The sequence below is a fragment of the Aethina tumida genome, chromosome 1 (assembly GCF_024364675.1).
Source record: "Aethina tumida isolate Nest 87 chromosome 1, icAetTumi1.1, whole genome shotgun sequence".
Lineage (NCBI taxonomy): Eukaryota > Metazoa > Arthropoda > Insecta > Coleoptera > Nitidulidae > Aethina > Aethina tumida.
The window spans coordinates 5,690,367-5,718,364 of NC_065435.1; the positions used below are offsets into that span (position 1 = coordinate 5,690,367).

The window sequence follows — 27,998 nt, forward strand, 5'->3', positions numbered from 1 at the left end:
TGCCAACAGGATTAATATGTGATTGAAGATTGAAAATAGTTATAGTACCATGTTGAAGAAACTCGTTTCAGAGTCGAGCATGCGTACTAGTACACGACAGTATGTTGGCAGTCTAGAGGTTGTATATCAGTTCGTACCGTGATACGGCGACTGTACGTACCTACTATCGTTCTTGGTTCATCACTCGTCGTACTGGTTTGTTTATGTTCGGATAACCTTAGTGGATCTAGTCAAGGACGTTCACGAAGAACTTTTATTTCGCAGCATCTGTACCGTTTTTATTGTTTTTAATAGATTTTTACTCGCGTAGGATCAAATCGTGACCGTGTGGTGGACGGGAAATGTTGCTTTTCAGTGAAATTCGCGAATTTATGAACAGATTTTTGATGTGATGGAAAGTTTGCCGCTCCCCAACATCACACTGACCTGACTTGGCCACAACACAATGCTGTATATAGAAAATCATACTTGTAAGTGTTTTTGCAATTCTAAGAAGTTCACTGCAAACTTGTTTTCCACTGGAAAATCATTAACCGGTAGGAATTTTTCGCTTTAAATCATGTTCAGATTCTCGATGTCTTGAGGAGAAATTACATTTTTTTAGCAAGTTTGAATACATTTAAACTTTAAAAGCCTTCAGGAGTTTATGGCAACAAGTTTTGTTGATATTAAACTGTTATTTTATGGTTCTTTAAATCAGTTCGATTTGTTTTTTGTCTTTTAGACTTGCTTCCTTTTAATGCTTCCAATTTATCAATGAAAATTGACCAGCAAAGGTCCGTTCATCCGTTTAAGTACCTAATGAAGATTGAAGAAGGATCAAAACACCAATTTTTAAGGCATGAATGGCCATATTATCGCATTAATTAGAGCCCATTGATCAGAAAAATTGGCCCATCACTCCGCGATTGTTTACGCGGACCGAGTTCCGTAACATTTGGCACACCAAGTACCCCGGACATAAACTCCGCACAAGAATAATGCCGTCCAGATTGCGGCCAGAAGAGCAACCTATTGTGCCACGAAAAATTATCAACGGGGGGGTTATTCAACAGCCGAAGTCAGTTTCGCTAACTATGAGGCCGTACGGCGCAGGTAGAAAATTTTGAGACGTTTGACATTTCGAAAAGGGATCCCAAACACCCACAAATGCGAACACGTGTTTAATAAAGGCAATAAATTTGAATGTGTTCAAGAGGCACTTTTCGAATTACCAAATGGCACAGCCCATTAATTTGAGTGTCTATTCAAGACGTACCGTACTGTGGTTCTTCCCCTTAACGCGAATTGTCTTCCGAAACACGCTTTCGGCGGTCACCAATGAAACGTTATTATGTGGTGAAACTGCTTTAATTGATTCCTAGTATATTTTGTTATTGAAGACATTTCTCTGGTCACGTACTGAACTAGTTTTATTTCCTGGGTTGGGGCACTTAATGTTGCGAATTTTGATAAAATGGTGACACAGTTTGACTAAGAATTTTTGGCTTCTTCCTCTTAATGCTAATGCTTTTTCGAGGGAACCTTTCAACAACCACAAAATCATTATCATTATTGTGGTTGTGGTTAAATTACTTAGATGACTATCTGAATCTGCTTAATTGATTACAAGTTTGTTTTAGCATTGTTAATCATGTACTAAAGTAGTACTGCAAATTTTGATTCGTTGAGAATTTTAATGTCTATACAACATGGTATTCTTTGTCTTAGTGTTGTTTTGGCCCAATATTATTTTATTGATATTGTTGGTGATAGTGATAAAACAACTGATCAACTCATATATCAATCAGATATCAGTTAATTGATTCCTAGTATATTTTGCCAAAGCAGACGTTTCGCTGATCACGTACTGAACAAGTTCTACTTCCTATGTTGTAATGTTTAATACTGCAAATTTTGATAACATCTTGGCACAGTTTGTCTAAGAATTTGTCACGTACCTGTTTGGGTTATTCCCCTTAATGCTAATTCTTTTTCGACAGAAGCTTTCAACAACCACAAAATGATTACTTTGGTTGTGGTTAAATTACTTAGATGACAACCTGAATCTGGTTACTTGATTCCAAGTTTGGTACGAGATTGTTAATCACATACGAAACTAGTTTTCTTAACTTCAAATAATTTTTGGTACTGCAACTTTTGATTCAATGAGAATTTTAATGTCTAGTCAAGATGAACCACTTGGTATTCTTTGTCTTGGTGTTGTTTTGGCCCAATATTATTTTATTGATATTCTTGATAGTGGAAAACAACAGTCAAATATCAGATCAGCTCACATTTCAATCAGATATCAGTTAATTGATTCCTAATATATCGTACCACAGCAAACATTTCTCTGATCACGTACTGAACAAGTTTTACTTCCTGTGTTGGGATGTTTAATATTGTAAATTTTGACGACATCTTGACACAGTTTGTCTAAGAATTTGACACGTACCTTTTTAGGTTCTTCCTCTTAATGCTAATACTTTTTCAAAGGAAGCTTTCAACAGCCACAAAATCATCATTGTGGTTGTGGTTAATTACTTAAATGATAATCTGAATCTAGTTAGTTGTTTCCAAGTTTGTTTTGACTTTGCTAATCACTAAACAAGTTTTTTTGACACCAAATAATTTTTGGTACTGCAACTTTTGATTCAATGAGAATTTTAATGTCTAGTCAAGATGAACCACTTGGTATTCTTTGTCTTGGTGTTGTTTTGGCCCAATATTATTTTACTGATATTGTTGATATTGATAAAACAACAGTCAAATATCAGATCAGCTCACATTTCAATCAGATATCTGTTAATTGATTCCTAATATATCGTACCACAGCAAACATTTCTCTGATCACGTACTGAACAAGTTTTACTTCCTGTGTTGGGATGTTTAATATTGCAAATTTTGATAACATCTTGTCACAGTTTGTCTAAGAATTTGACACGTACCTTTTTAGGTTCTTCCTCTTAATGCTAATACTTTTTCGAAGGAAGCTTTCAACAGCCACAAAATCATCAATGTGGTCGTGGTTCAATTATTTAGATGATAATCTGAATCTGGTTAGTTGTTTCCAAGTTTGTTTTGACATTGTTAATCACTAAAAAAGTTTTTTTGACACCAAATAATTTTTGGTACTGCAACTTTTGATTCAATGAGAATTTTAATGTCTATTCAAGATGAACCACTTGATATTCTTGGTACATTTTGCCTTATCAGACGTTTTTCTAATCATGTATCTAACAAGTTTTATTTCTTGGTCGAGAACACACTTGATAAAATCGTCTCACAATTTGACTAAGAGTTAGAGGTTCCTTTTTGGGTTCTTCCTCTTAATGCAAGTGCTTTTTCTACGAAAGCTTTCAACAACCACAAAACATGGTTATGGTTGTGGTTAAATTACTTTGATAACAATCTAAATCTGGACTTTGTTTTGACATTTCTAGTCACTTACTAAACTAGTCTTCTTGGCATAAAATATTTTTTTGATATTATAAATTTTAATTCATAATTAATTAATTAATCAATTAGTTATTAAGACCATTTTAACACAGAAATAAAAGAAAAGAGTAAGGAATACCCACAGTCAACCAATTTGGAACTACTACTGTTATAAAAAAAAAGGAAGAACAATAGTGTCTGCAGTGTATTGACTTTTAAATTGGCATAAACGTGCAATCTAATATGAACATTTTTAGCATTGCCAATTTGCATACTCACCGTGTAGCAATCTAACAATTTAAACGCATTAAAATACAGTTGCGCCGTATTTTTGTTTACGTTTTCGAAGGCGAAGAAATGATACAGTTGTAACAATTCGAATCAACAGCCTCCGGCCGCACAAACAATTAGCGGTACGTTTTTATCAGCGAATTCAAATAACCTCCTAACAATTACGATTTCTAATTTCATGCTTGGAAATCGAAGGGAAGTGCTAAAAAATCTCAATTTTGTGCCGTGAAATTAAAAACAAATCACTGTTACAGAACCGTCTTTTTTTCTCCAAGACTTCGCAAAAATATTTTTGCGGGCCGATAAGACAATTGCGAACGGTTTGAAAGTGCCTCGCATAGGATATTAGTTTGACCTAGCCCCGGGGCGGGTTTTTTATACGAAAATAGCTAATTGAGATCGGGCAATTATCACGAAATCCGCTTGTTGTTAATTCTGAATTCGATTAACATAAGAATATGTACATGGACCACTTCCAAATGTTTATTTTTTGTTGCCTTAATTACGGTTAAATTTTAGTTCGACGAGTCCTAACGATACTGTTCGTTTTAATTCTTTGGTTGCGTGGTAAAGCTGATTTAAAACTGGAGGTTTTCTTTTGAAGTCGCAGTAAAAAATAACATATTTTTGTAATGGGTTGCATGAAAATGTGTTATTAAGTTTCTATTTAATTTTACCTAATTTTGTTGACGTGCCGAGCCTCACAAAACTTCGTAGCACCACGGTGCTATAGTTGTGAAATATTCATCTGACTTGGAAGAAGAAGAAATAAAATGTTCCATCCAAACCAGTTTAATTGGTGCATTCTCAAAATTAGACTAGGCCAAAATGTCACTCTCCTCTTAAATTTTATTGAATATTGATCAAAGAATCACTCTTTATGAGTAAAATTAGTACCATCTATAAGTTTAAAGTCGTTACAAAATTCACATTTTTGTAATAGGTTAAGTGAAGATGTGCTATTAAGTTTCTATTTCATTTTACCTAATTTTATCGACGTGTCAAGACTCTCAAAACTTTGTAGCACCACGGTGCTATAGTTGTGAAATCTTCATATGACATGAACGAAGAAGAAATAAAATGTTCCATCAAAATCAGTTTAATTGATGCTGTCTCAAAATTAAACGAGGCCAAAATGTCACTCTCCTCTTAAATTTTTTTGAATTTTGATCAAAGAATCACTCTTTATGAGGAAAAATTAATACCATCTATAAGTTTAAAGTCGTTACAAATAATCACAGTTTTGTAATAGGTTAAGTGAAGATGTGATATTAAGTTTCTATTTCATTTTACCTAATTTTATCGACGTGTCAAGACTCTCAAAACTTTGTAGCACCACGGTGCTATAGTTGTGAAATCTTCATATGACATGAACGAAGAAGAAATAAAATGTTCCATCAAAATCAGTTTAATTGATGCTGTCTCAAAATTAAACGAGGCCAAAATGTCACTCTCCTCTTAAATTTTTTTGAATTTTGATCAAAGAATCACTCTTTATGAGGAAAAATTAATACCATCTATAAGTTTAAAGTCGTTACAAATAATCACAGTTTTGTAATAGGTTTACTGAAGATGTGTTATTAAGTTTCTATTTCATTTTACCTAATTTTATCGACGTGTCAAGACTCTCAAAACTTTGTAGCACCACGGTGCTATAGTTGTGAAATATTCATCTGACTTGGAAGAAGAAGAAATAAAATGTTCCATCCAAACCAGTTTAATTGGTGCATTCTCAAAATTAGACTAGGCCAAAATGTCACTCTCCTCTTAAATTTTATTGAATATTGATCAAAGAATCACTCTTTATGAGTAAAATTAGTACCATCTATAAGTTTAAAGTCGTTACAAAATTCACATTTTTGTAATAGGTTAAGTGAAGATGTGCTATTAAGTTTCTATTTCATTTTACCTAATTTTATCGACGTGTCAAGACTCTCAAAACTTTGTAGCACCACGGTGCTATAGTTGTGAAATCTTCATATGACATGAACGAAGAAGAAATAAAATGTTCCATCAAAATCAGTTTAATTGATGCTGTCTCAAAATTAAACGAGGCCAAAATGTCACTCTCCTCTTAAATTTTTTTGAATTTTGATCAAAGAATCACTCTTTATGAGGAAAAATTAATACCATCTATAAGTTTAAAGTCGTTACAAATAATCACAGTTTTGTAATAGGTTAAGTGAAGATGTGATATTAAGTTTCTATTTCATTTTACCTAATTTTATCGACGTGTCAAGACTCTCAAAACTTTGTAGCACCACGGTGCTATAGTTGTGAAATCTTCATATGACATGAACGAAGAAGAAATAAAATGTTCCATCAAAATCAGTTTAACTGATGCTGTCTCAAAATTAAACGAGGCCAAAATATCACTCTCCTCTTAAATTTTTTTGAATTTTGATCAAAGAATCACTCTTTACGAGAAAAAATTAATACCATCTATAAGTTTAAAGTCGTTACAAATAATCACAGTTTTGTAATAGGTTTACTGAAGATGTGTTATTAAGTTTCTATTTCATTTTACCTAATTTTATCGACGTGTCAAGACTCTCAAAACTTTGTAGCACCACGGTGCTATAGTTGTGAAATATTCATCTGACTTGGAAGAAGAAGAAATAAAATGTTCCATCCAAACCAGTTTAATTGGTGCATTCTCAAAATTAGACTAGGCCAAAATGTCACTCTCCTCTTAAATTTTATTGAATATTGATCAAAAAATCACTCTTTATGAGTAAAATTAGTACCATCTATAAGTTTAAAGTCGTTACAAAATTCACATTTTTGTAATAGGTTAAGTGAAGATGTGCTATTAAGTTTCTATTTCATTTTACCTAATTTTATCGACGTGTCAAGACTCTCAAAACTTTGTAGCACCACGGTGCTATAGTTGTGAAATCTTCTTCTGACATGAACGAAGAAGAAATAAAATGTTCCATCCAAACCAATTTAATTGGTGCTGTCTCAAAATTAGACGAGGCCAAAATGTCACTCTCTTCTTAAATTTTATTGAATATTGATCAAAGAATCACTCTTTATGAGTAAAATTAATACCATCTATAAGTTTAAAGTCGTTACAAATAATCACAGTTTTGTAATAGGTTAAGTGAAGATTTGTTATTAAATTTTTATTTAATTTTATTTAATTTTGTCGAAATGCAGAGCCTCTAAAAAACTTTCTAGCACCACGATGCTAGAATTGTGAAATCTTCATATAACATGAACGAAGAATATTGATCAAATGGTCACTATTTATGACTAAAATTAGTTACAAATAATCACATATTTTTGTAATAGGTTAAGTGGAAATGTGTTATTAAGTTTTTATTTAATTTTATTTAATTTTATTAGATTATGAGTAAAATTAGAATCATTTACTTGTTAATAGTCATTGTTTTGTGAGACTTAGACCCCAGATCTAAAATTGCTTTAGTACATGATAAGCAACATTATTACTCAGGACTGATTAAGTAATATCTGATTGATCTTATCTGAAATACATCTGGATTCTGTTGATTTTATAGAAAAATAATTGATTGACAATATTTTGTTTTGTCATAGAACTATATAACAAAAAAAACAAAACTAGTATCATTTTAAGAAAAAATTGACTCACTCTTAAGTTAGTTCTTCTGAATCTGACAAATAACCTCAAAAAAGTTGTTCATTTTATTCCAAACATTGCATTTGAAACATCCAAAGCAGGAAATGGGCATTAAAACTTTTGCTTTTTATCAAAGCGTTCCAAAGGAGGGATTTAAAAAATATTCATTCAATTTTGTACAGGTGCTAAAGAAAACACCGTCCGTTCAAACAAACCAGCAAAACGTGTGACAGCCAATTGAGTCAACAAACAATTTGGAAGATTTTAAAAAACGAAAGTAACTTTTTCCCGAAAGTCCCTCTTAAATAAACACGTTTCTGTCGTGCCCGTACAAATTGACTCACATAAAAAATGTGTGGTTTTAGTGCTTGTCATAGTAAACCTGTCTATATATATGTATATATAAAAACTAGTTCCTAGTGTTGGAGGTATGTTATGTGTTATCACTTCTGTCCGTAACTGTACTTCATCTCGGACTCTCATGAAAAATGTTGAACGCATCGGAATTATTCATTATATATTCAGTTTCATTATTTTTTTTTTGTTCGTGAAGATGCAGCCTGGTAAACAACAAATTCCATAAACGCTCACGTACGTTCGTTTTGCATAAATGTAATTAGTATACATGGTGTTCAGTGGTTTAACCTTCGATAAGAGTCGCAGGAATTACGGCAAACGGAGGATGATCGCTCCAAGGCTGGAACAGTTCTTTCTAGGTGTACGCAATAAAAATTTCTAATACAAAAAAAAAAAACTGTGACAAGTAGGTGTCCAGCCCATATATGTAGTGGCACGGTGAAATTTGTATATCATTAACGTTTTGAGACGTTCATCTTCGTCTACCCCAACGCGGAACGACTCGAACAACAAAAGAACTGAAATAAATAATGGAGGTGTTCCGTTTGATAAAAATGACTTGCTGATATTAGAGCAGTAACATCTTATGATTACTCCTCACCATAAATCTCGGGCTAATTTGACAATCGCTCGTTACTCGAACAATTAATTTGTTCGCGTAATTATCTTCCAGCCAGCGAGTTCACAGACGTTGACATTTTTACTTGTTTTCATTAATTTTCGCCTCGGAGTGTCAGACGTTAACAATCGTGGCTGGCACGTTATGACGAGGGTCCTGGCTACCTGCAAACACCTTATGGAAACGTAAAAATCGTCACAAAAGGTGTCCCGCGAGGATGGCCTTTGAACGCACCCACCAATATTGAAATTTGGAAACAATCGCGGAAACGGAGGATATTTTGAAACGCGTTGACGACGCAATTTTACCAAGAAAACTTCCTTGCAACGTACACAAAGTAAAATGGGTGCACGGCAGTATTTTTATGGACGCACTCTTAAAGGTGGTTTCATAAGTTCAATAGGTTTATAGGCACTTTCTTTCTATTTTTATATGTAATTTGAATTGAGAACGAGGCACAATGTTTGCAACAAGATCTTCTTCGAATACACGACTACCATAAGAAGTTAATTGCGTATTTTTGCTCTAAAATTAAATTTTTAGTTAATTGATTTTATCCTAACTATTCAGTTACAACACAATATATTTAAGTGTTTTAAGGATAAGTTTACTTTAAAACTACATTCTTATTAAATGATTTTTAATTAGTTAACCACAATTCAAGAAATTATTTGGTTATTCTTTGTTTGTTAAAAAAACTAAATTATATTTAATTATTTTTATCTAGTTATAAACAATAATATTCAACTACAATACAAGAAATTATTTAAGTATTTGTTATAAGGATAAGTGTACTCTAAAACTACATTTTATTTAATTATTCTTAACTAGTTAAAACAGTAATATTCGACTACAACACAAGAAATTATTTGAATATTCTCTAAGAATTAGTTTATTCAAAATTCTAAATTTTATTTAATTATTCTTAACTACTTAAAAACAGTAATAATTATTCGACTACAACATAAGAAATTATTTAGGTATTTGTTTAATGAAAAGATTACTTCTAAAACTGCATTTTTATTTAAATAGTCTTAAGTAGTTAAAAACAGTAATAAATATTCGACTACAACATAAGAAATTATTTAAGTATTTGTTTAATGAAAAGTTTACTTCTAAAACTGCATTTTTATTTAAATATTCTTAAGTAGTTAAAAACAGTAATTAATATTCGACTACAATAGAAGAAATTATTTAAGGATTTGTTTAATGAAAAGTTTCCTCTAAAACTACATTTTTGTTTAATTATTTTTAACCCGCTAAAAACAATAATATTCGTCTACAACACAAGAAATTATTTAGGTATTCTCAAAGAATTAGTTTGTTTAAAAATCTAAATTTTTTTAATTATTTTTAACTAGTTATAAACAATAAATTCAACTATAACACAAGAAATTATTTAAGTATTTTTTTAAGGATAAGTTTACTCTAAAACTACATGTTTATTTAAGTATTTGTTTAATGGAAAATTTACACTAAAACTACATTTTTATTTAATTATTCTTAACTAGTTAAAACAGTAATATTCGACTACAACACAAGAAATTATTTGGGTATTCTTTAAGAATTAGTTTGTTCAAAAATCTAAATTATATTTAATTATTTTTATATAGTTATAAACAATAATATTCAATTACAATACAAAAAATTATTTAAGGATAAGTATACTCTAAAACTACATTTTTTATTCAATTATTCTTAACCAGTTAAAAACAATAATATTCGACCATACAACACAAGAAATTATTTGGGTATTCTCAAAGAATTAGTTTGTTTAAAAATCTAAATTTTATTTAATTTTTTTAACTAGTTATAAACAATAATATTCAACTACAACACAAGAAATTATTTAAGTATTTTTTAAAGATAAGTTTACTCTAAAACTACATTTTTATTTCATTATTCTTAACCAGTTAAAAACAGTAATAGTCGACTACAATATAAGAAATTATTTAAGTATTTGTTTAATGAAAAGTTTACACTAAAACTACATTTTTATTTAATTAATCTTAACTAGTTAAAACAGTAATATTCGATTACAACACAAGAAGATTTTTTAAAGATAAGTTTACTCTAAAACTACATTTTTATTTCATTATTCTTAACCAGTTAAAAACAGTAATAGTCCACTACAATATAAGAAATTATTTAAATATTTGTTTAATGAAAAGTTTACACTAAAACTACATGTTTATTTAATTATTCTTAACTAGTTAAAACAGTAATATTCGACTACAATACAAGAAATTATTTGGGTATTCTTTAAGAACTAGTTTGATCAAAAATCTAAATTATATTTAATTATTTTTATCTAGTTATAAACAATAATATTCAACTATAACATAAAAAATTATTTAAGTATTTTTTAAGGTTAAGTTTACTCTAAAACTACATTTTTATTTAACTATTTTTATCTACTTATAAACAATAATATTCAATTACAACACAAAAAATTATTTGAGTATTCTCTAAAAATTAATTTGTTCAAAAATAAAAATTTTATTTAACCATTTTTATCTAGTTATTTAAATATTTTTAAGGATTAGCTTATTCTAAAATTAAATTTTTGTTTTATTTTGTTATGAACAATAATATTTCATTAAAATACAAAAAAATATATAGATATCTGTAAGAATTACTATCTAATTATAAATAATTAATTCGTCTACAACACAAGACGTCAATTGAGAAATTTTAAGTTTTCTCTAAAATTAAATATTCATTTAATTTTTTTATCTAGTTATAAACAGTAATATTCCACTATGATATTTAATTAACCACATTTTATAATTATGTCATAAAAATGTCAAGTTCACTTCAGGTTTATTATACATAAAAATATATCTTCAAAATCAAATAATCTCACAGATCCTAAACAGCATCAACCTTGATCGACATTTGAGCCTCAAAAAATACTCAATTAAACGATGCACCAATTTTACAAACCAGCACCAAAAACACTTTTCAATTTTAGAAAGCAATCGTCAGTCATTCATTCACATAATAACACACGTTGCCGTAATAGAAACCAATCAGAATCAATGAACGTTCCACATTCATACGAAACGTATCACCTGTTTATGTTCCTTTCGACTACAATCACACCGTCACACTCCAACATCCAGTTGTTCCGACATAATTACGGGTGTTCGTTACATTTTTGATCGCCCAGTCCGGAAAACGTTATTGAAAGTCACCTGATATTGTTTCGACGCGTCAATTATTAGTCGAGGTTCTCGGAATTAACAAACAAAACCGCCATTGTTTCGACCGAATGCAAATCATAGTTTTTGGTGCATTCGCACGGATTCGAGAATTTTCAACGCCAGACGTCTGCTAAACAAAGCGGGGCCTTATGTCTTATTTTTTATCGACGTGCGAGGCTTTCAAGGAGCACTTAAAAATGTACGGACTGTATACAAGAAGAAACGGAAACAGTAACGCCCAGTATATATATATATATATATATAGTGGTAGAAACTTGGTAATAAATTTGTATATTTAAATGAGTTTTACATTATTATTTATATTTTACAACCGGTCGGACTTCGTATTACTATATTTGTGATTCCCTTACATTCACACAGAACATCCCACCGACACGATTTAATATGGTACAAATAAATACGGACAGTTTTTTCTTTGTCCCCGGACCAAATTTCGCATTACATCATAACGTAATTGCGTCTTATGCCGTGTGTGGTTTCGTTTTAGCATTATTTATTATTAATACGGTTATGTATTCTAATTGCGTTCGTAAATTATTCGAACCATTAGAAATTCAAAGGTTCCTTTCTGTGGTAAATAAAAATCTTGGTTTGCTTTGCTTTTACCTATGAGTTAGAACTTGTTGGCGAAGACGTATAATTGTAAAATATTTGGAACGTCTGCAGGTGAAATGTTAACACAGAGAACTGTTTTTCGCCGCACAATGAAGGCTAATAAAATTAAGTAGAATTAATAGAAAATACCGCCAAGCAGAAAATTGACTGCGTTTGTTCTGAGAAAAACTTATGTGAAAGCCGGCTTGGAACATTTGTATGTCTTTTGTGTTTGTTGATGTAAATATTAAGAGTTACGTGCGGTAGGTAGCTGTTTCTAAATACGTGGGTTGCTGTGGGTCACGTTGATTGTCATTTTAACAAAAAAAAAATTAAAGTTTGGTGTCTTAAGAATCCATGCTGATTACACAAGCAACAGATTTAGTCTATCAAAACTAGTTTTTATGATTGGTTAGTTTTAATTTCCTCTTTGTTACCGTTTCTATTTGCTCCAATTACCAATGAAATGACTTCTTTAGATTCATCTAAGCTCGTTCTGTTCTTATCAAAGTCAAAGTTGTTTTCTTCATTGAAGATTGATGTTTCTATATATCTTCCAAGGGCTTCTTTAGAAGGTAGAAGGTCTTCCTGCTGAATCTAGATTATGATATGTCATTTATGTCTACACTTACGTCTTTAATATAAAAATTCACAAACTCCCTTGAAAGATTCATGTCTTTTATAAGCTCGTTCAGTTCTTGCTGATTGAAATGTTGAAAAATGGTTAAATTTGCTTCAAAGTCACTATTGTTTTCTTCATCGGAGATTGATGTTTCTATACATCTTCCAACTGCCCAGTAAGACTGCTCAAAGATGGAACAAGTATTTCTTCAGAAAGTAGAAGGTCTTACTACTGAATCTAGATTAAGATGTGTCCATTTATTTCTATATTTATCTATTAAAAAGTAGATTCTCTTCGTTTAACCTGAATGCAAGTAATTCGACAGACTCCTTTGAGAGACTCAGATCTTTTATAAGCTCGTTCAGTTCTTGCTGATTGAAATGTTGAGGAATGGTTAAATCTGTTTCAAAGTCACTATTGTTTTCTTCATCGGTGATTGATGTTTCTGTGCATCTTCCAACTGCCCAGTAAGACTGCTCAAAGATGGAACAAGTATTTCTTCAGAAAGTAGAAGGTCTTACTACTGAATCTAGATTAGGATGTGTCCATTTATATCTATATTTATCTATTAAAAAGCAGATTCTCTTCGTTTAACCTGAATGCAAGTAATTCGACAGACTCCTTTGAGAGACTCAGATCTTTTATAAGCTCGTTCAGTTCTTGCTGATTGAAATGTTGAGGAATGGTTAAATCTGTTTCAAAGTCACTATTGTTTTCTTCATCGGTGATTGATGTTTCTGTGCATCTTCCAACTGCCCAGTAAGACTGCTCAAAGATGGAACAAGTATTTCTTCAGAAAGTAGAAGGTCTTACTACTGAATCTAGATTAGGATGTGTCCATTTATATCTATATTTATCTATTAAAAAGCAGATTCTCTTCGTTTAACCTGAATGCAAGTAATTCGACAGACTCCTTTGAGAGACTCAGATCTTTTATAAGCTCGTTCAGTTCTTGCTGATTGAAATGTTGAGGAATGGTTAAATCTGTTTCAAAGTCACTATTGTTTTCTTCATCGGTGATTGATGTTTCTGTGCATCTTCCAACTGACCAGTAAGACTGCTCAAAGATGGAACAAGTATTTCTTCAGAAAGTAGAAGGTCTTACTACTGAATCTAGATTAGGATGTGTCCATTTATATCTATATTTATCTATTAAAAAGCAGATTCTCTTCGTTTAACCTGAATGCAAGTAATTCGACAGACTCCTTTGAGAGACTCAGATCTTTTATAAGCTCGTTCAGTTCTTGCTGATTGAAATGTTGAGGAATGGTTAAATCTGTTTCAAAGTCACTATTGTTTTCTTCATCGGTGATTGATGTTTCTGTGCATCTTCCAACTGCCCAGTAAGACTGCTCAAAGATGGAACAAGTATTTCTTCAGAAAGTAGAAGGTCTTACTACTGAATCTAGATTAGGATGTGTCCATTTATATCTATATTTATCTATTAAAAAGCAGATTCTCTTCGTTTAACCTGAATGCAAGTAATTCGACAGACTCCTTTGAGAGACTCAGATCTTTTATAAGCTCGTTCAGTTCTTGCTGATTGAAATGTTGAGGAATAATTAAATCTGGTTCAAAGTCCCTATTGTTTTCTTCATCGGAGATTGATTTTCTGTACATCTTCCAACTGCCCAGTAAGACTGCTCAAAGATGGATCAAGTATTTCTCCAGAAAGTAGAAGGTCTTACTACTGAATCTAGATTAGGTTGTGTCCATTTATATTTATACTTATCTATTCATAAGGAAGATTCTTTTCATTTAACCTGAATGCAAGTAATTCGACAGACTCCTTTGAGAGATTCAGGTCTTTTATAAGATCGTTCAGTTCTTGCTGATTTAAATGTTGAGGAATAATTAAATCTGCTTCAAAGTCCCTATTGTTTTCTTCATCGGAGATTGATGTTTCTGTACATCTTCCAACTGCCCAGTACGATTGCTCAAAGATGGAACAAGTATTTCTCCAGAAAGTAGAAGGTCTTACTACTGAATCTAGATTAGGTTGTGTCCATTTATATTTATACTTATCTATTCATAAGGAAGGTTCTTTTCATTTAACCTGAATGCAAGTAATTCGACAGACTCCTTTGAGAGATTCAGGTCTTTTATAAGATCGTTCAGTTCTTGCTGATTTAAATGTTGAGGAATGGTTAAATCTGGTTCAAAGTCACTATTGTTTTCTTCATCGGAGATTGATGTTTCTGTACATCTTCCAACTGCCCAGTACGATTGCTCAGAGATGGAACAAGTATTTCTCCAGAAAGTAGAAGGTCTTACTACTGAATCTAGATTAGGTTGTGTCCATTTATATTTATACTTATCTATTCATAAGGAAGATTCTTTTCGTTTAACCTGAATGCAAGTAATTCGACAGACTCCTTTGAGAGATTCAGGTCTTTTATAAGATCGTTCAGTTCTTGCTGATTTAAATGTTGAGGAATGATTAAATCTGGTTCAAAGTCACTATTGTTTTCTTCATCGGAGATTGATGTTTCTGTACATCTTCCAACTGCCCAGTACGATTGCTCAAAGATGGAACAAGTATTTCTCCAGAAAGTAGAAGGTCTTACTACTGAATCTAGATTAGGTTGTGTCCATTTATATTTATACTTATCTATTCATAAGGAAGATTCTTTTCGTTTAACCTGAATGCAAGTAATTCGACAGACTCCTTTGAGAGACTCAAGTCTTTTATAAGCTTATTCAGTTCTTGCTGATTGAAATGTTGAGAAATGGTTAAATTTGCTTCAAAGTCACTATTGTTTTCTTCATCGGAGATTGATGTTTCTATACATCTTCCAACTGCCCAGTAAGACTGCTCAAAAATGGAACAAGTATTTCTTCAGAAAGTAGAAGGTCTTACTACTGAATCTAGATTAGGATGTGTCCATTTATATCTATACTTATCTATTAATAAGGTAGATTCTTTTCGTTTACCCTGAATGAAAGTAATTCGACAGATTCCTTTGAGAGACTCAGGTCTTCTATAAGCTCGTTCAGTTCTTGCTGATTGAAATGTTGAGGAATCTTCATCAGAGATTGGTGTTTCTGTACATCTTCCAACAATCCAGCATTCAAAGATGGGACGGGTATTTCTTCAGGAGGTAGAAGGTTTTATTGTTGAATCTAATTTATAATCCATCCTATTGTTCCTATTAATATCTTTGGAAACAAAAATAACAATCGTTATTATGGTTTCATGGTACCTTTCAAATAATTGGTAGGCCAAACTTTAGACATTGTTTCTTTCCCCTGTTCACTGTCGCAAATGTACAACAGATGTTTTACATAAAGAATGCGGAACCCAAGGTTTATCCCAGCCTCCCAAATTAACGCCAACGTATGCTAAATAACCTTTACTTTGAACCTCAAAATATATTTGTATTTTATTTTATAAAAACTAAATTTATCTAGCTTTATTTTCTGACATACAGGAAATTTTTCTGTTTGATTGTGTTATTTGTTTTGTGTATAAACTTTGGCAAAAATACACCTAATAGAAAGTACTCATAATTTGTTTACATTACATACAAAATTGTTTTATATAATTAATGATATATTATCTCATTAATGTTGTTTGATAAAAATAATTACTTAAAATGTAACCGCCAAGTTGTCTACGTGTCATTCAAACCGTACACAAATTTATTCGGCATTGATATGGTTTTGCACACATCCAAAATTTATGCAATACTACGACACAATGCAAAAATAATAAGTACGTTTGACGTCATTAAATTTAATAGACGCAAGTGTTCGCGTTTTTGGCGAACGATCGACCATCAATATTTACGACAGGACAATGCATTACAATATTGAATTCAATATCGTTTTATACGGTGCAAATGGGCTGCTGCTGTATGGATTTGTTTAGTCTGGCCCGGCCGCAACATGTCCATAATTTACGAGTTCTATGTTTATAAACAATTAAACAAGTTAACCACTGAAAACTTTGACATTTTATGGGGTTAGTTATGATGCAAAACTGTCAACTTGGCCTTAGTTCACGCAAAAAATGTGCTTTATTATACGTTAAGTGTTGTTATGAACACTCCTTGTGTGTGTGTTAACTTAGGAACGTGTCTGTAGCTTATTGTTGGCGGTAGTTATTCTAAATTTAAACAAACAAAACCACAATATTGATCCTTGTTCTTTAAGGTTTCATTTTTTCTTGATTGATCGATATAAACAAATAGTTTCGCATAAAAAATTTATCTACCCTAGACATTAGGTAATCAGATTAAAACACAATGAAATTTATCTTGTTGATCATCGTAAAATTGATTGATAAATAATAAATATATTACAATATGTACTTGCGAGATACTAAAATATTGATTATTGATATATTATACTTACTTTATACTTTACTACTACTTTTTATACTAAAAAATTATGAAATTATAAAATTATTAAAAAATTACAATATTATAAAAATCATAAAATTATAAAACAAATTACAAAATTATAAAATTATTAAAAAATTATAAAAATAATAAAATTATAAAAAAATTTCAAAATCATAACATTTATGAAATTATTAAATTATAAAAAATATAAAATTCAAAAAAATTGAAAAAATTATAAACTTTATAAAAATTGAAAAGATTATGAAACTTATGAAATTATGAAATTATAGAAACTACAAAAATATAAAAATTATAAAATCATTAAAAAATTACAAAATTATAAAAAAATTACAAAAGTTATCAGATTTATAAAAATTTTAAAAATTAATTAATTAATCATAAAAATTATAAATATTACAAAAATTATAAAAAAAATAATAAAATAAAAATTTTAAAAATCTTTAATTTAATTTTAATTGAAACCCGAAAATAAAATTGTCTTAACTACGAAATAATATATGCCATAATAATTTAAACAATGTTTAAAATAATGAAATAATTATTTTAAGTTATTTCAAGTAGAAAAGTGATTTGAGAAATAATCTATAATTATTATATTATTATTATAATAATATATATTTGTTTTTGTGAATTATATAAATTAAACAGAAATTATATAAATTAATGAGAATATGAAATAAACTATGACATCAAATATCTATAGTAATTTAAAGTTTGAGAAATAATATATAATTATTTGTTTCTGTGATTCATATTAAATAAACAAAAAATATGTGAATTATTTATTATCTATTTCAGTTTATTATGTCAATATTTTAGTCGATTCGTCCTATACCGTTACTATTTAAAGTTATTTTCAGTTAATTATATTTGATTGTGTATGGCACTCAAAGTCAACATAATTAAATTAAAATATTAATTATAATATAGATAATATATACATTTAATAAATTATATAAACAATAAAATTATATAGAACACTCTATTTAATTGAAAATTAAATTTTATTAAAATCTGCCCATGTATTAAACAACTTTATTTAATTAATGTTGATTAAGTTAAAAATAGTCATTTATTTAAATTTATATAGTAAATTTGTCAATATGGAACAAAATTCAGTTTTCATTCGCTTTGAATCAGAAAATAATGTTACTGAAATATTAATCTAAATGCGAAGTAAGTTATGCCATCAAATATTTGTAACAATTTATTTTAGAATTTTAAATATTTTAGAATTTTAAAAATTTTAAGTTTTAAGAATTTTAAAAATTTTGAAAATTATTAAAATTTTAGCAATTTTAATAAATTTAAGTATTTTAAAAATTAAAAAAAAAAATTGAAAATTTTACAAATTTTAAAGATTTTAAAAATTATAAAAATTATAAAAGTTATAAAAATTATAAAAATCATAAAAATTATGAAAATTATAAAAATTTAAAGAATTTTAAAAATTTAAAAAAAAAATAAAAAATTTAATGTTTAAAGTTCATAAAAATTAAAAATTGCTGATTTATGTAAAATTTATTAACTCGTGATATTTCTCGTGTCACGAAAACTTGTTTAAAATTTTAAATAACATATGAAATAAAAATTCAGTGACAAAAAGTTTTTCACACATTTTTTTCAATAACCTTTGGACATGTATTTACTATATTTAGGGGGCTCCATTTGAAAAGGAATGTTTTTATTATATCCGGTTAAACCGGAAGTTGTCTATAAATCTGCAATGAATCAGTTGAGTGAATCACTCTGTATAAAATAACAATTTTGTTTTTTTTATATATTTTCAACCTAATTTTGCTTGACGCAACCTAGTTCCATTTATTATTTTTCCATTTTATTTGTTTACCAAGATTATTTACATCACTACACCGTGTGTCAATAAATAAAGAAGCCGATAGAATAACTTCCATTCCAAACTCGTCCTACCCAGTAAAAGTGCACAAACATATTTTTTTACATTCAATATCAGATTACTTGTGCTCACGTGTTATAACTTAATATCATGTAAATGCGATAATATCGTTCGTGTAGACGAAACGAACGAGAACGCATCTGTAAAAATTGCCGCAGAAACGTGGAAACAGATGGCCGAGTTGCGGCACAGTCCCGACGCCATTTCTTACCTGAAACAAGCCCGCAAATCCACCCCCTACATTTTTAACAATGCGTGCCAATTCGATTTGGTGCAGTCGTAAAAATTAATAGGAATTGCCGGGGCTTTTTGCTCGAGACGGAATTATTATATATAGGGGGGGCTTTTAAATCGATTGGCCGTTTGAGTGGCGCAATAAACGGACAAGTGTTATTTTTAACGGCCGGCGTAATTTACACTTTAAGATTCAAGTACTGTTTAATATTTTATTGCCGGGTGTACGTAACACGATTATGTTTTTCTGAGAGGCCATTTTTCCATTGTCCGTTCGCATGTGGGTCAAGCACTTCGGCGACTTTGCGTCATCGAATCATATTTCGGATTTCTCGTCATTTTTTTTTTAGCTTGATAAAACCATCGGGATCGTCGTGAAATATATTTTCCCAATAAACGAAATAAATTGGCACTCAAGCGGATCGCTTTTAAAAACGTGCATTTTTTTTTTGTAAAAAGAAACTGGAAATTTTGAACGATATTTCAGGATTTTTGAGTCATTTATTTCCGGAACAAATTTAAGATGACACATTGTCTAGTCCACGACAAACTACGTGAAAGAAAGGAAAACTTCTCCACCGTATACTTCGTTACGAATTAGAAGACAAAGAAAAACAACTATAACATATAATAAATTTTTCCACACTTCATCCAAGCATTGATTGATGGACTATCCTTTAAAAATGTTACTTTTATACTTTCTAAAGACACGATATAAATAAATCGACGTGAATATTCAATTTTCTTTGAACGTGGTAATTAGAAAATTTGCATTCATAAAAACACCTGGAGCAAAATATTAATATATTGCATTTAATCACTAAAATGACACATTTGATTTTGCAATCTACATGGTTTCTAATCACTTTTTTTAATGACAATAATACTAAACGATTACTTAATATGATATTTTTCATTAATAATTAAATTCAATGGATTCAATAAGTTATAAAATATATATTTTTATAATACCCCATTTAATTTTACAATACTATCAGGTACTGGAAAAAGCAATTTAGGTTTTTAACATTCTACCTTTTTTGTAGTAACTTTCTTTTAGCTTCATCAAAGTAACCTCAGTTTTAACATCTTCAAAATTAAATCGTTTATGACAAAAATAAATAAAAGATACATAGATTGTCATTTAACATTTGAAGCTTCTGTTGAGTTTCTAATGTGGTATGTGGTCTTATATTGTTTTGAAAAGGATGCCAAGAGAAAAAGAAATTCCTGGTTCTTGGAACTGAAGAGAAGATCAAACTCAGTTTTAACATCTTCATAATTAAATAGTTTATTATGATAAAAATAAATAAAAGATGCACATGGTGGATGAGGTGGAACTTGGCATTTAACATTTTGTAGCTTCTTTTGAGTTTTCTACTGATTAAAATAGCTTCTCTTTAAATAAGTCTCCACTCCCACTTTACCATCCAATTATCAAAGTCCCTCTAGGGTTATGCCTTTTTATAGTACTGTCCCATTAAGTTTACCAGCTTTCAACCCATTATCTGGACCAGTGAACATTGTCGTAATCAACTCATTTTTTACTATATGATCACTAAAAGGCTCATTTACATTGGATGCAATGAGAGAATTGATCAAATTGTTAAAGATCTGATTTACCTAACCTCACTTAATTTATGTGCAATCCATTTGCCCAACTTTTTGATGAAATTCATTGGAAGAAGCCATCTTCTAATGGCTGATTCATATCAGTTTAATGACCAGCCTATTTTCAAATAGGTTTCACTACGAGATATTGCTTAATTTGTTCGTTGGTGCAGATTTCAGTATGACCTTGACGTTGTTCATCATGTTCATCAACTGATTAAACCAAACTTATGGATGTTCATCACTTACAGTAACTTCTCTAAAGTATCGCAAAGGTGACGTGTTACTTATGTTACTTTAAAGGGAACTCTATCCATGATTTTTTTATTATTATTTTAAACTCACAAATTAATCTAATTTGATAAATACTATTCAAAGATATTTACGTTTTGTGACTCTATAGTTTTAACAGTAAGGCTTTATTCTCAGTAGAATTTAAATTATTTTCTTGAATAACTCACTTTAGTGGGAAGAAGGAAACACAGCACTCCAGAGAAGAGGGGAATAATAATTAACATGAAACATATTAAATATTACTGACGTCGGTAGGGAAGCTTAAGATGCTCTTGAAAAATGGATTACACTGTTATTAACAAATATGAAACAATGTAGTAGATTGAAAATACAATAAGCAAACGTCTTGGGGGCAAAGAAAACAACTCCCTTCACAGACGAATTGAAAGACTCAGTAAATGAAATCCTTTCTTGTCTTCCAGGCGAATTAAAAATTAATTAATTAATCTAGACATACAATATCAGTGTGTGTAGTAGAACAATCAAACATCAAGAGAATGAAGAAAATTTGTAAGGATGAAAACATATTAATTATCCTCCAGAATTTTGACGAAGAGTACTTTGGAGTGGGGAATCCAAGTTCAATAGAATAGAATCAAATGTAAACAATACGTTGGTTATCCTCCAAATAAAAGTTTTAACTCACAACAACTTTTAAACCTGGTGGATGGTTTAGACTTCCGTTCTTGGCATGGTATAGTACCATTAGGGAAAATTATTGGTGACATACACTGTTTCATATATACAGATATCGTGAGAGATGTGACAGAACCAATTGCCAATGATAATTTACCAATTAAACAGATTTTAATCATGATAATGATCCAAAACATGCGTCCAAAGTTGTTCAAAATTGATTGATTAAAAGATAATCATGTTGAGGTCCGGATCCACATCCAATTAAAAACTTATGGAACGACATGAAGTCTCGGTTAAAACACCAGAAACCATCAAATTAGTAGAAATTATTTTAAAATAAATAAATATAATATAAAATATGTTAATGCATTTCCTAATTAACAATAAATAGTAAGGTGTGCTATTTCTCTGGTCACCTGTGTAATGTGTCTTTGACTATGACAGTAATGAAAGTGTCAGTGTCAATAAGTAAATTGCTTACTTCATACAATTAGTTTATGTGCTGATGAAAATCAAGAAACGTTTCTTGTAATTCTCTTTTTATTGTATTTTCCCAAGTTTTCATTTATTTTAAATTAATATTTAGTTGTAACTTTCATTTTCTGCCTCCTGTTCACTTTAATATTAACTAATAAAACTACAGTTTATTAAACATTTATACATTTTTTTTCAGAATATGCAAGAATGTCCTTTTCTGGGGTTTGGAGAGTTTGCCTTTTCCTCCATTTCTTCGCTGTGGTCGCCCCCAAGATCGTCGAAAATGACTTCAGATTTATTTCTCATCAGGGTAAGCCTTAAAAAAAATCTGTAATCTTACAAATGCATTAACATTGGATCATCGCACTAAAATGTATTATGTTCAATTTATCTATTTTTAGATCTATATGTCTTGTTGACAAGAGTATTGTACTGTTAAGATGTAAATAAACTATATTACTTATCTAGAATGTCACTAGAATATTTTTTTGTCAAGTGTTTTGTCAACAACGATCTAAGCCACTTTATATCTACGATTTAGCTAACTTAATAACAAGGAAAAGTTTAAACGTATCTAATTTCTTACATTATTTTATTATATCTTTCAGCTTATCTTAAAAGAGTAATAAACAGGTTATCTAATATTTGTTATTTCAAAACTGATAATCAGTTGTAAATACACTGGTAAAATATATTAGTTATAAAATGTACTACTAGCATTTTATTTTTAAAATGATTTATAACTTTAACGAAACAAAAAAAATGTGGATTATAATTATTCCCTCTAATAATTGTTATTCTGGGTCACCTATTTTAAGTAACTTGCATTTTAACTTGATTTTTACTCCTTTAAATCACCAGAAGTGCTTTAATTACTGTTTGAACAGTTAATTCTCTGATTTAATTCTTTCGCAACTCGACGTTCCATCTAATCCGGCAATATTTAATTAAAACCACTCCACAAGTAATATTTAAATTGCTATGTGTAATTGGCTAAACGCATAAACAGTTATATAAAAGTGTTTACATAGGCATAGGTGTATAATTACTATACTATAAGTCGGGGAAACGCAAGAATTGTGCGGATTTCAATGAAACCAAGAGACACGATCTCATATTTAAGGCCTTATGGACGGTGAACGTTTTGTTGGAATAGATGGAAGGAATATTTACACTTGTAGGTGCTAGATTTAAATATTGATTTATCGTGGTTCTTCGATAATTAAAATTAAATAGCATGCCGATGGATGCTTATATTTATGCAACGTGATTTGCTGTGCATTGTCTTAAAAGTGGTAATCGACGATTTCGAACAGGATATGCGTTTGCCATTAGCGAAGATTATTGTAATTAGGGAACGTATGTTACTTCGATCATGACAAATTATTACATTTTTAACGTATCTTAGATACATCTCCTCTCCACTTCTATTCTCGCATGTGTAAACACAATTTATTAACAATAAACGTTTATGGTCAATAAAATGAGCTTCGCAATAAATTGATTATTATTGTTTAATACATATGCAAATAGAAAAGTATTTTATTTTCTAAAACATTTAAATTTAATTAAAAATGTTTGCAACTTTTACTATTTTACTCACTTTGTCACTTGGAAAATGAATTGAGTTTCCTACATGCAATTTAGCCAGCAAAGTTTATAAGCCCTTTATAATTTGCACTGTTGATTTTACTAAACTTTTACATTACTACGAGCAAAATAAACCCACCAATTAAATCCCATCCACCACGAATTACGTACACGTACAATTTTTCCTAGGAAAACTAATCACATTAAAATAATTCACATTTTACAACAGATAATATTATCCTTGTGTGGTAAACATTATCGATTTTAGGAGTGCAAAACAATTAGCCGTGGTAATAACTTTTCCTTTGAATGGAATTTGCAATTAGCGTTAAATTGAGATGAGAACTATCTTACAGCGTCAATAAAATCCCCACTAATGTTGTGGGTAGTAATTTGTGGTCCTCCATACATAAAATACTTCGCAGCAATTTCGTCCCTGGCTTCTCTAATATTCTTTATTTAATTTCGCAGACCTGTTGCCCACGATGAAGAAGTTTCCGGTGGAAGGGGTGACTTACTCGCAGATGCTCTTCGATGTATCCAGACAGGAAATCTTATTGGGGGCGAAGTAAGTGTTAATAGCAAAGTAAATCTGGATCCAGCTACAACAACGTGGTGTTTCAGGAACATGCTGTATCGCCTGGCCTTCAACGACTTGGAAGTGAAGGAACGGGTCACATGGAGCCCACCCGAAGAGAAAATCAATCGCTGCCTTCAGAAGGGCCAGACCAGGGAGAACTGCGACAACTACATCAAAGTGCTTTTGAGCAACAGCACGCACGTGTTTGTGTGTGGGACTCACGCGTTTTCGCCCATGTGCTCCTGGAGGGACATGGACCAGCTTTCTGAAGTGATGGAGTACGTGGACGGGATCGCCAAGTGTCCCTACAACCCGTCGGCCAACGTTACCGGCTTCATTGCTGACAACGGGGAGTACTACTTTGGGGGGCCCACTAATTGGGTAGGGTCGGACTCGCTCATTTCCAAAACCAATGGGAAAGACCTTCCTGTGCACACTAAGCAGTCGGATGGGTTTTGGCTTAATGAGCCACAGTTTGTTGGAAGTTTTGAAAATGAAAACTATGTGTATATAGTTTTTAGAGAGACTGCAGTTGAATATATCAACTGTGGAAAGGTAAATATTATGTACATTCGTTATTTATTCTGTGATAAAATCATAAAGAGAAACATTTCCTTGCTTGACCTTTTAGACGTTTAATGATGTGCATGCAATGAAAACAATAATCGAATTTTAAACTCCCTTGTATGTGAAACCTGCTCCATTATCCGGACATTCCTTACGGGCTTTGGAAGAAATGCAATTAAAAAATATAAAACCGCAAAGTGCTGACTCAATTCGTTGCCACGGATCCGCTTTTAACTTTTATATTTCCTCACTTCGCTGAGTTATCTAACGTCAGTGTGGCGTCTTAGGTATAATTACATAAAATCTCCCAGATATTTCATCTCCGTTATTAATACACTTAATTAATTTCTCCCTTAATTAAAAAAAACATTTATTTTTCAGATAATCTACTCCCGGATAGCCAGAGTGTGCAAAAACGATTCGGGAGGCGGCGGAATAATACGTGATAACTGGACGACGTTCATAAAAGCTCGTCTCAACTGCTCGATCAGCGGTGAATACCCCTTTTACTTCAACGAAATACAAAGCATGACCCACATACCTGAAGAGAATATCGTTTACGCAACATTCACCACCGCCACCAACAGTATTGCGGGTTCAGCTGTGTGCGCTTTCAATCTGTCCGCCATCAACGAAGCTTTCACGGGCCCATTCAAGACCAGAACAAACGACGACGCCTGGATTCCGCACGAAAATAAGTTGAAGCGTCACTTTGAATGCGGAAAACCCGGTTTCGGTACTAGAAATGAGCTGATGGAGGTTGGTAAATACCCGCTGATGGACAATGCCATACAAGCAACCAGCGTCAACCCCCTGCACATTGGAGAACTGGAACGGTTTACGCATATAACGGTGGATGTCCTTTCCACCAGACTACAAAGCTCTCTACACGTCATCTACATATCAACCCTAGAAGGGTTGATCAAGAAGTTGATCGTGCCTCTAGGCCATGACAAGGCTTGTGTGGTGGAAGTCTGGCAGACGCAAAGCTTCATCAGCAACATGCAGTTCCTCAAGAACACCAACTCGATATATCTGACGACCAGCACAGATTTACTGCAAATACCGGCGGAACACTGCTCCAGGCACACGTCCAAAGAAAGCTGCATCAACGCCATGGACCCGTACTGCGGCTGGAACGAACGCAACGAAAGGTGCTCGCCCCCACCCATGGACAACCCCCCAATGTCTATTTGGCAACAATCGGTCACGACGTGCCCGGTGCTCGACAACCCGGTGGACGGGGGCTGGTCCACGTGGTCGGGGTGGACCGAGTGCAACCACAACTTCCAGTCCGAGCCCCAAGACAAGTGCTTCTGCAGCACGAGACAATGTAACAATCCGGCGCCCGCCAACAACGGGAAGCCGTGCGAAGGCCCCTCGATTACGGTGAGGAACTGCACCGTGCACGGGGGTTGGTCCGACTGGTCGGCTTGGTCGGCGTGCACCGCCACTTGTGGGGAAGCGGTAAAGACCAGGACGAGGTCGTGCACGAATCCGGCGCCGGCTTTCGGCGGCAGAGTGTGCGTGGGTCAGGATAGGTTGGAGGCCAGTTGCACCGAGTTGCCACCCTGTCCGGCCGATCCGGTTCACGGTGGCTGGAGCGAGTGGAGCGCCTGGAGCCCGTGCAGCCATTCGTGCGGGTTCAGAAACAGGACGAGGGAGTGCAATAATCCGGCGCCGAGGAACGGCGGGAGCTATTGCAAGGGCAACGACGTGATGATCGGCAAATGTGACCACCACAGTTGCAAGGAGAAGACTGAGAGGAGAACGGTCACGAACATCACCGAATGGATCACCGTGGACACGAATCTGTCGATGAAGTACCAAAAGAGGTACATTCTGTCGTGTAAGGCGCCGGTGACGAACAAAAATCACATTGCTTTGACCATAGACGAGGAAATACAGTATTGTGAGAACAGTAATTGTTCCGGGGACGTTTGGAGTGAGTGTTCCGCGTCTTGTGGTGGTGGTACACAGAAAAAACATGGACCTTGTAAAGGCAGGAGGTGTACGGAAACGCGGGCGTGCAACACACATCCGTGCGAGGACTGGAACTGCTGGTCGGATTGGTCGCCTTGCGATTCTAACGGGATTCAATACAAGACGAGGACGTGCAAGTCCTTGAACTGTCACGGAGCTCATCGGGAAGAGAGAAGATGCGAATACCAGACTTGTGACAGTAAGTATACAAGAAAATACACATACCCCTCAAATATAAATTTCAAAAATTGTTGTTTCAATATTTTTATAACCTCTGGTTCAATCGTGTTTAAATTTGAAATGTGTTATCCTAAATTACACACCTACAATTCAATGTAATAAACATTTTTCATTATAATAGAGAAGCGTACATTCTGGGATGTTCCCCTCATTTTCTCGTCCCATCTTCTAAGAAAATTAAAGTGTATATTATATAAAAATTAACAAATTATTACTAAATTCCAAAATATATTCTAATTAACTCGTCTTTTTCAGGAAAATGCAGCTCTAGTAATATAGTTTTCCTAGTCATTGGAATTGTTGTGGGAATGTTGCCTGGTCTCATCTACATGGGTTACTGCACATTCCTCAAGAAAAAGAAAAACGCGATTCCCAGTTCTCCGCATTACATAACCGAACCAAATCCGTATATGTCAGTGCCCACCAAGGACAAGATGTCGAAACAAAGCAGTGCCAAATCATTTCTCCCCAACAATGGTACTTTAAAGAAGTTCACCTTTGATGACGTAGAAATTAATACATTGAAACGAAATAATCTTGAAAAAAATAACTATAAAAGGGATGATAGCTATTTGTACGAATAGTTCGACTGAGTATGTTTTATTTTGTAAATATTGTGATAAATTTAGTATATAATTACAGATAATATAACCTGAGGGTCATCATCATAGATCACATTATTTATTTTATATTTATTATGACTCATATTGAGTTAAATATATAAAATTTTTAATAAAATATAAAATTTATATATATTTTTTGTGAGT

At 32.0% G+C, this 27,998-nt stretch overlaps 1 protein-coding gene across 1 annotated transcript; it reads left to right on the plus strand.

Annotated features, from left to right (window-relative positions):
- Window positions 1-151: 151 nt before the first annotated feature.
- Window positions 152-27,986, plus strand: LOC109594886 (semaphorin-5A). The gene is made up of 6 exons (XM_020010142.2): window positions 152-470; window positions 22,468-22,581; window positions 24,333-24,429; window positions 24,486-24,996; window positions 25,390-27,190; window positions 27,487-27,986. Exons 2-6 carry the CDS (start codon window positions 22,479-22,481, stop codon window positions 27,813-27,815), a joined length of 2,841 nt encoding a protein of 946 aa, XP_019865701.2. The 5' UTR covers window positions 152-470; window positions 22,468-22,478; the 3' UTR covers window positions 27,816-27,986.
- Window positions 27,987-27,998: the final 12 nt, after the last annotated feature.

What these genes read in the sequence shown, in the direction of transcription:
- LOC109594886 (XM_020010142.2), top strand. Translation starts at nt 22,479, where the DNA reads ATGTCCTTTTCTGGGGTTTGGAGAGTTTGCCTTTTCCTCCATTTCTTC. An exon ending in GAAATCTTATTGGGGGCGAA is followed by an intron (nt 24,430 to 24,485) that starts GTAAGTGTTAAT and finishes GTGGTGTTTCAG; the next exon opens with GAACATGCTGTATCGCCTGG. An exon ending in CGAATACCAGACTTGTGACA is followed by an intron (nt 27,191 to 27,486) that starts GTAAGTATACAA and finishes CGTCTTTTTCAG; the next exon opens with GAAAATGCAGCTCTAGTAAT.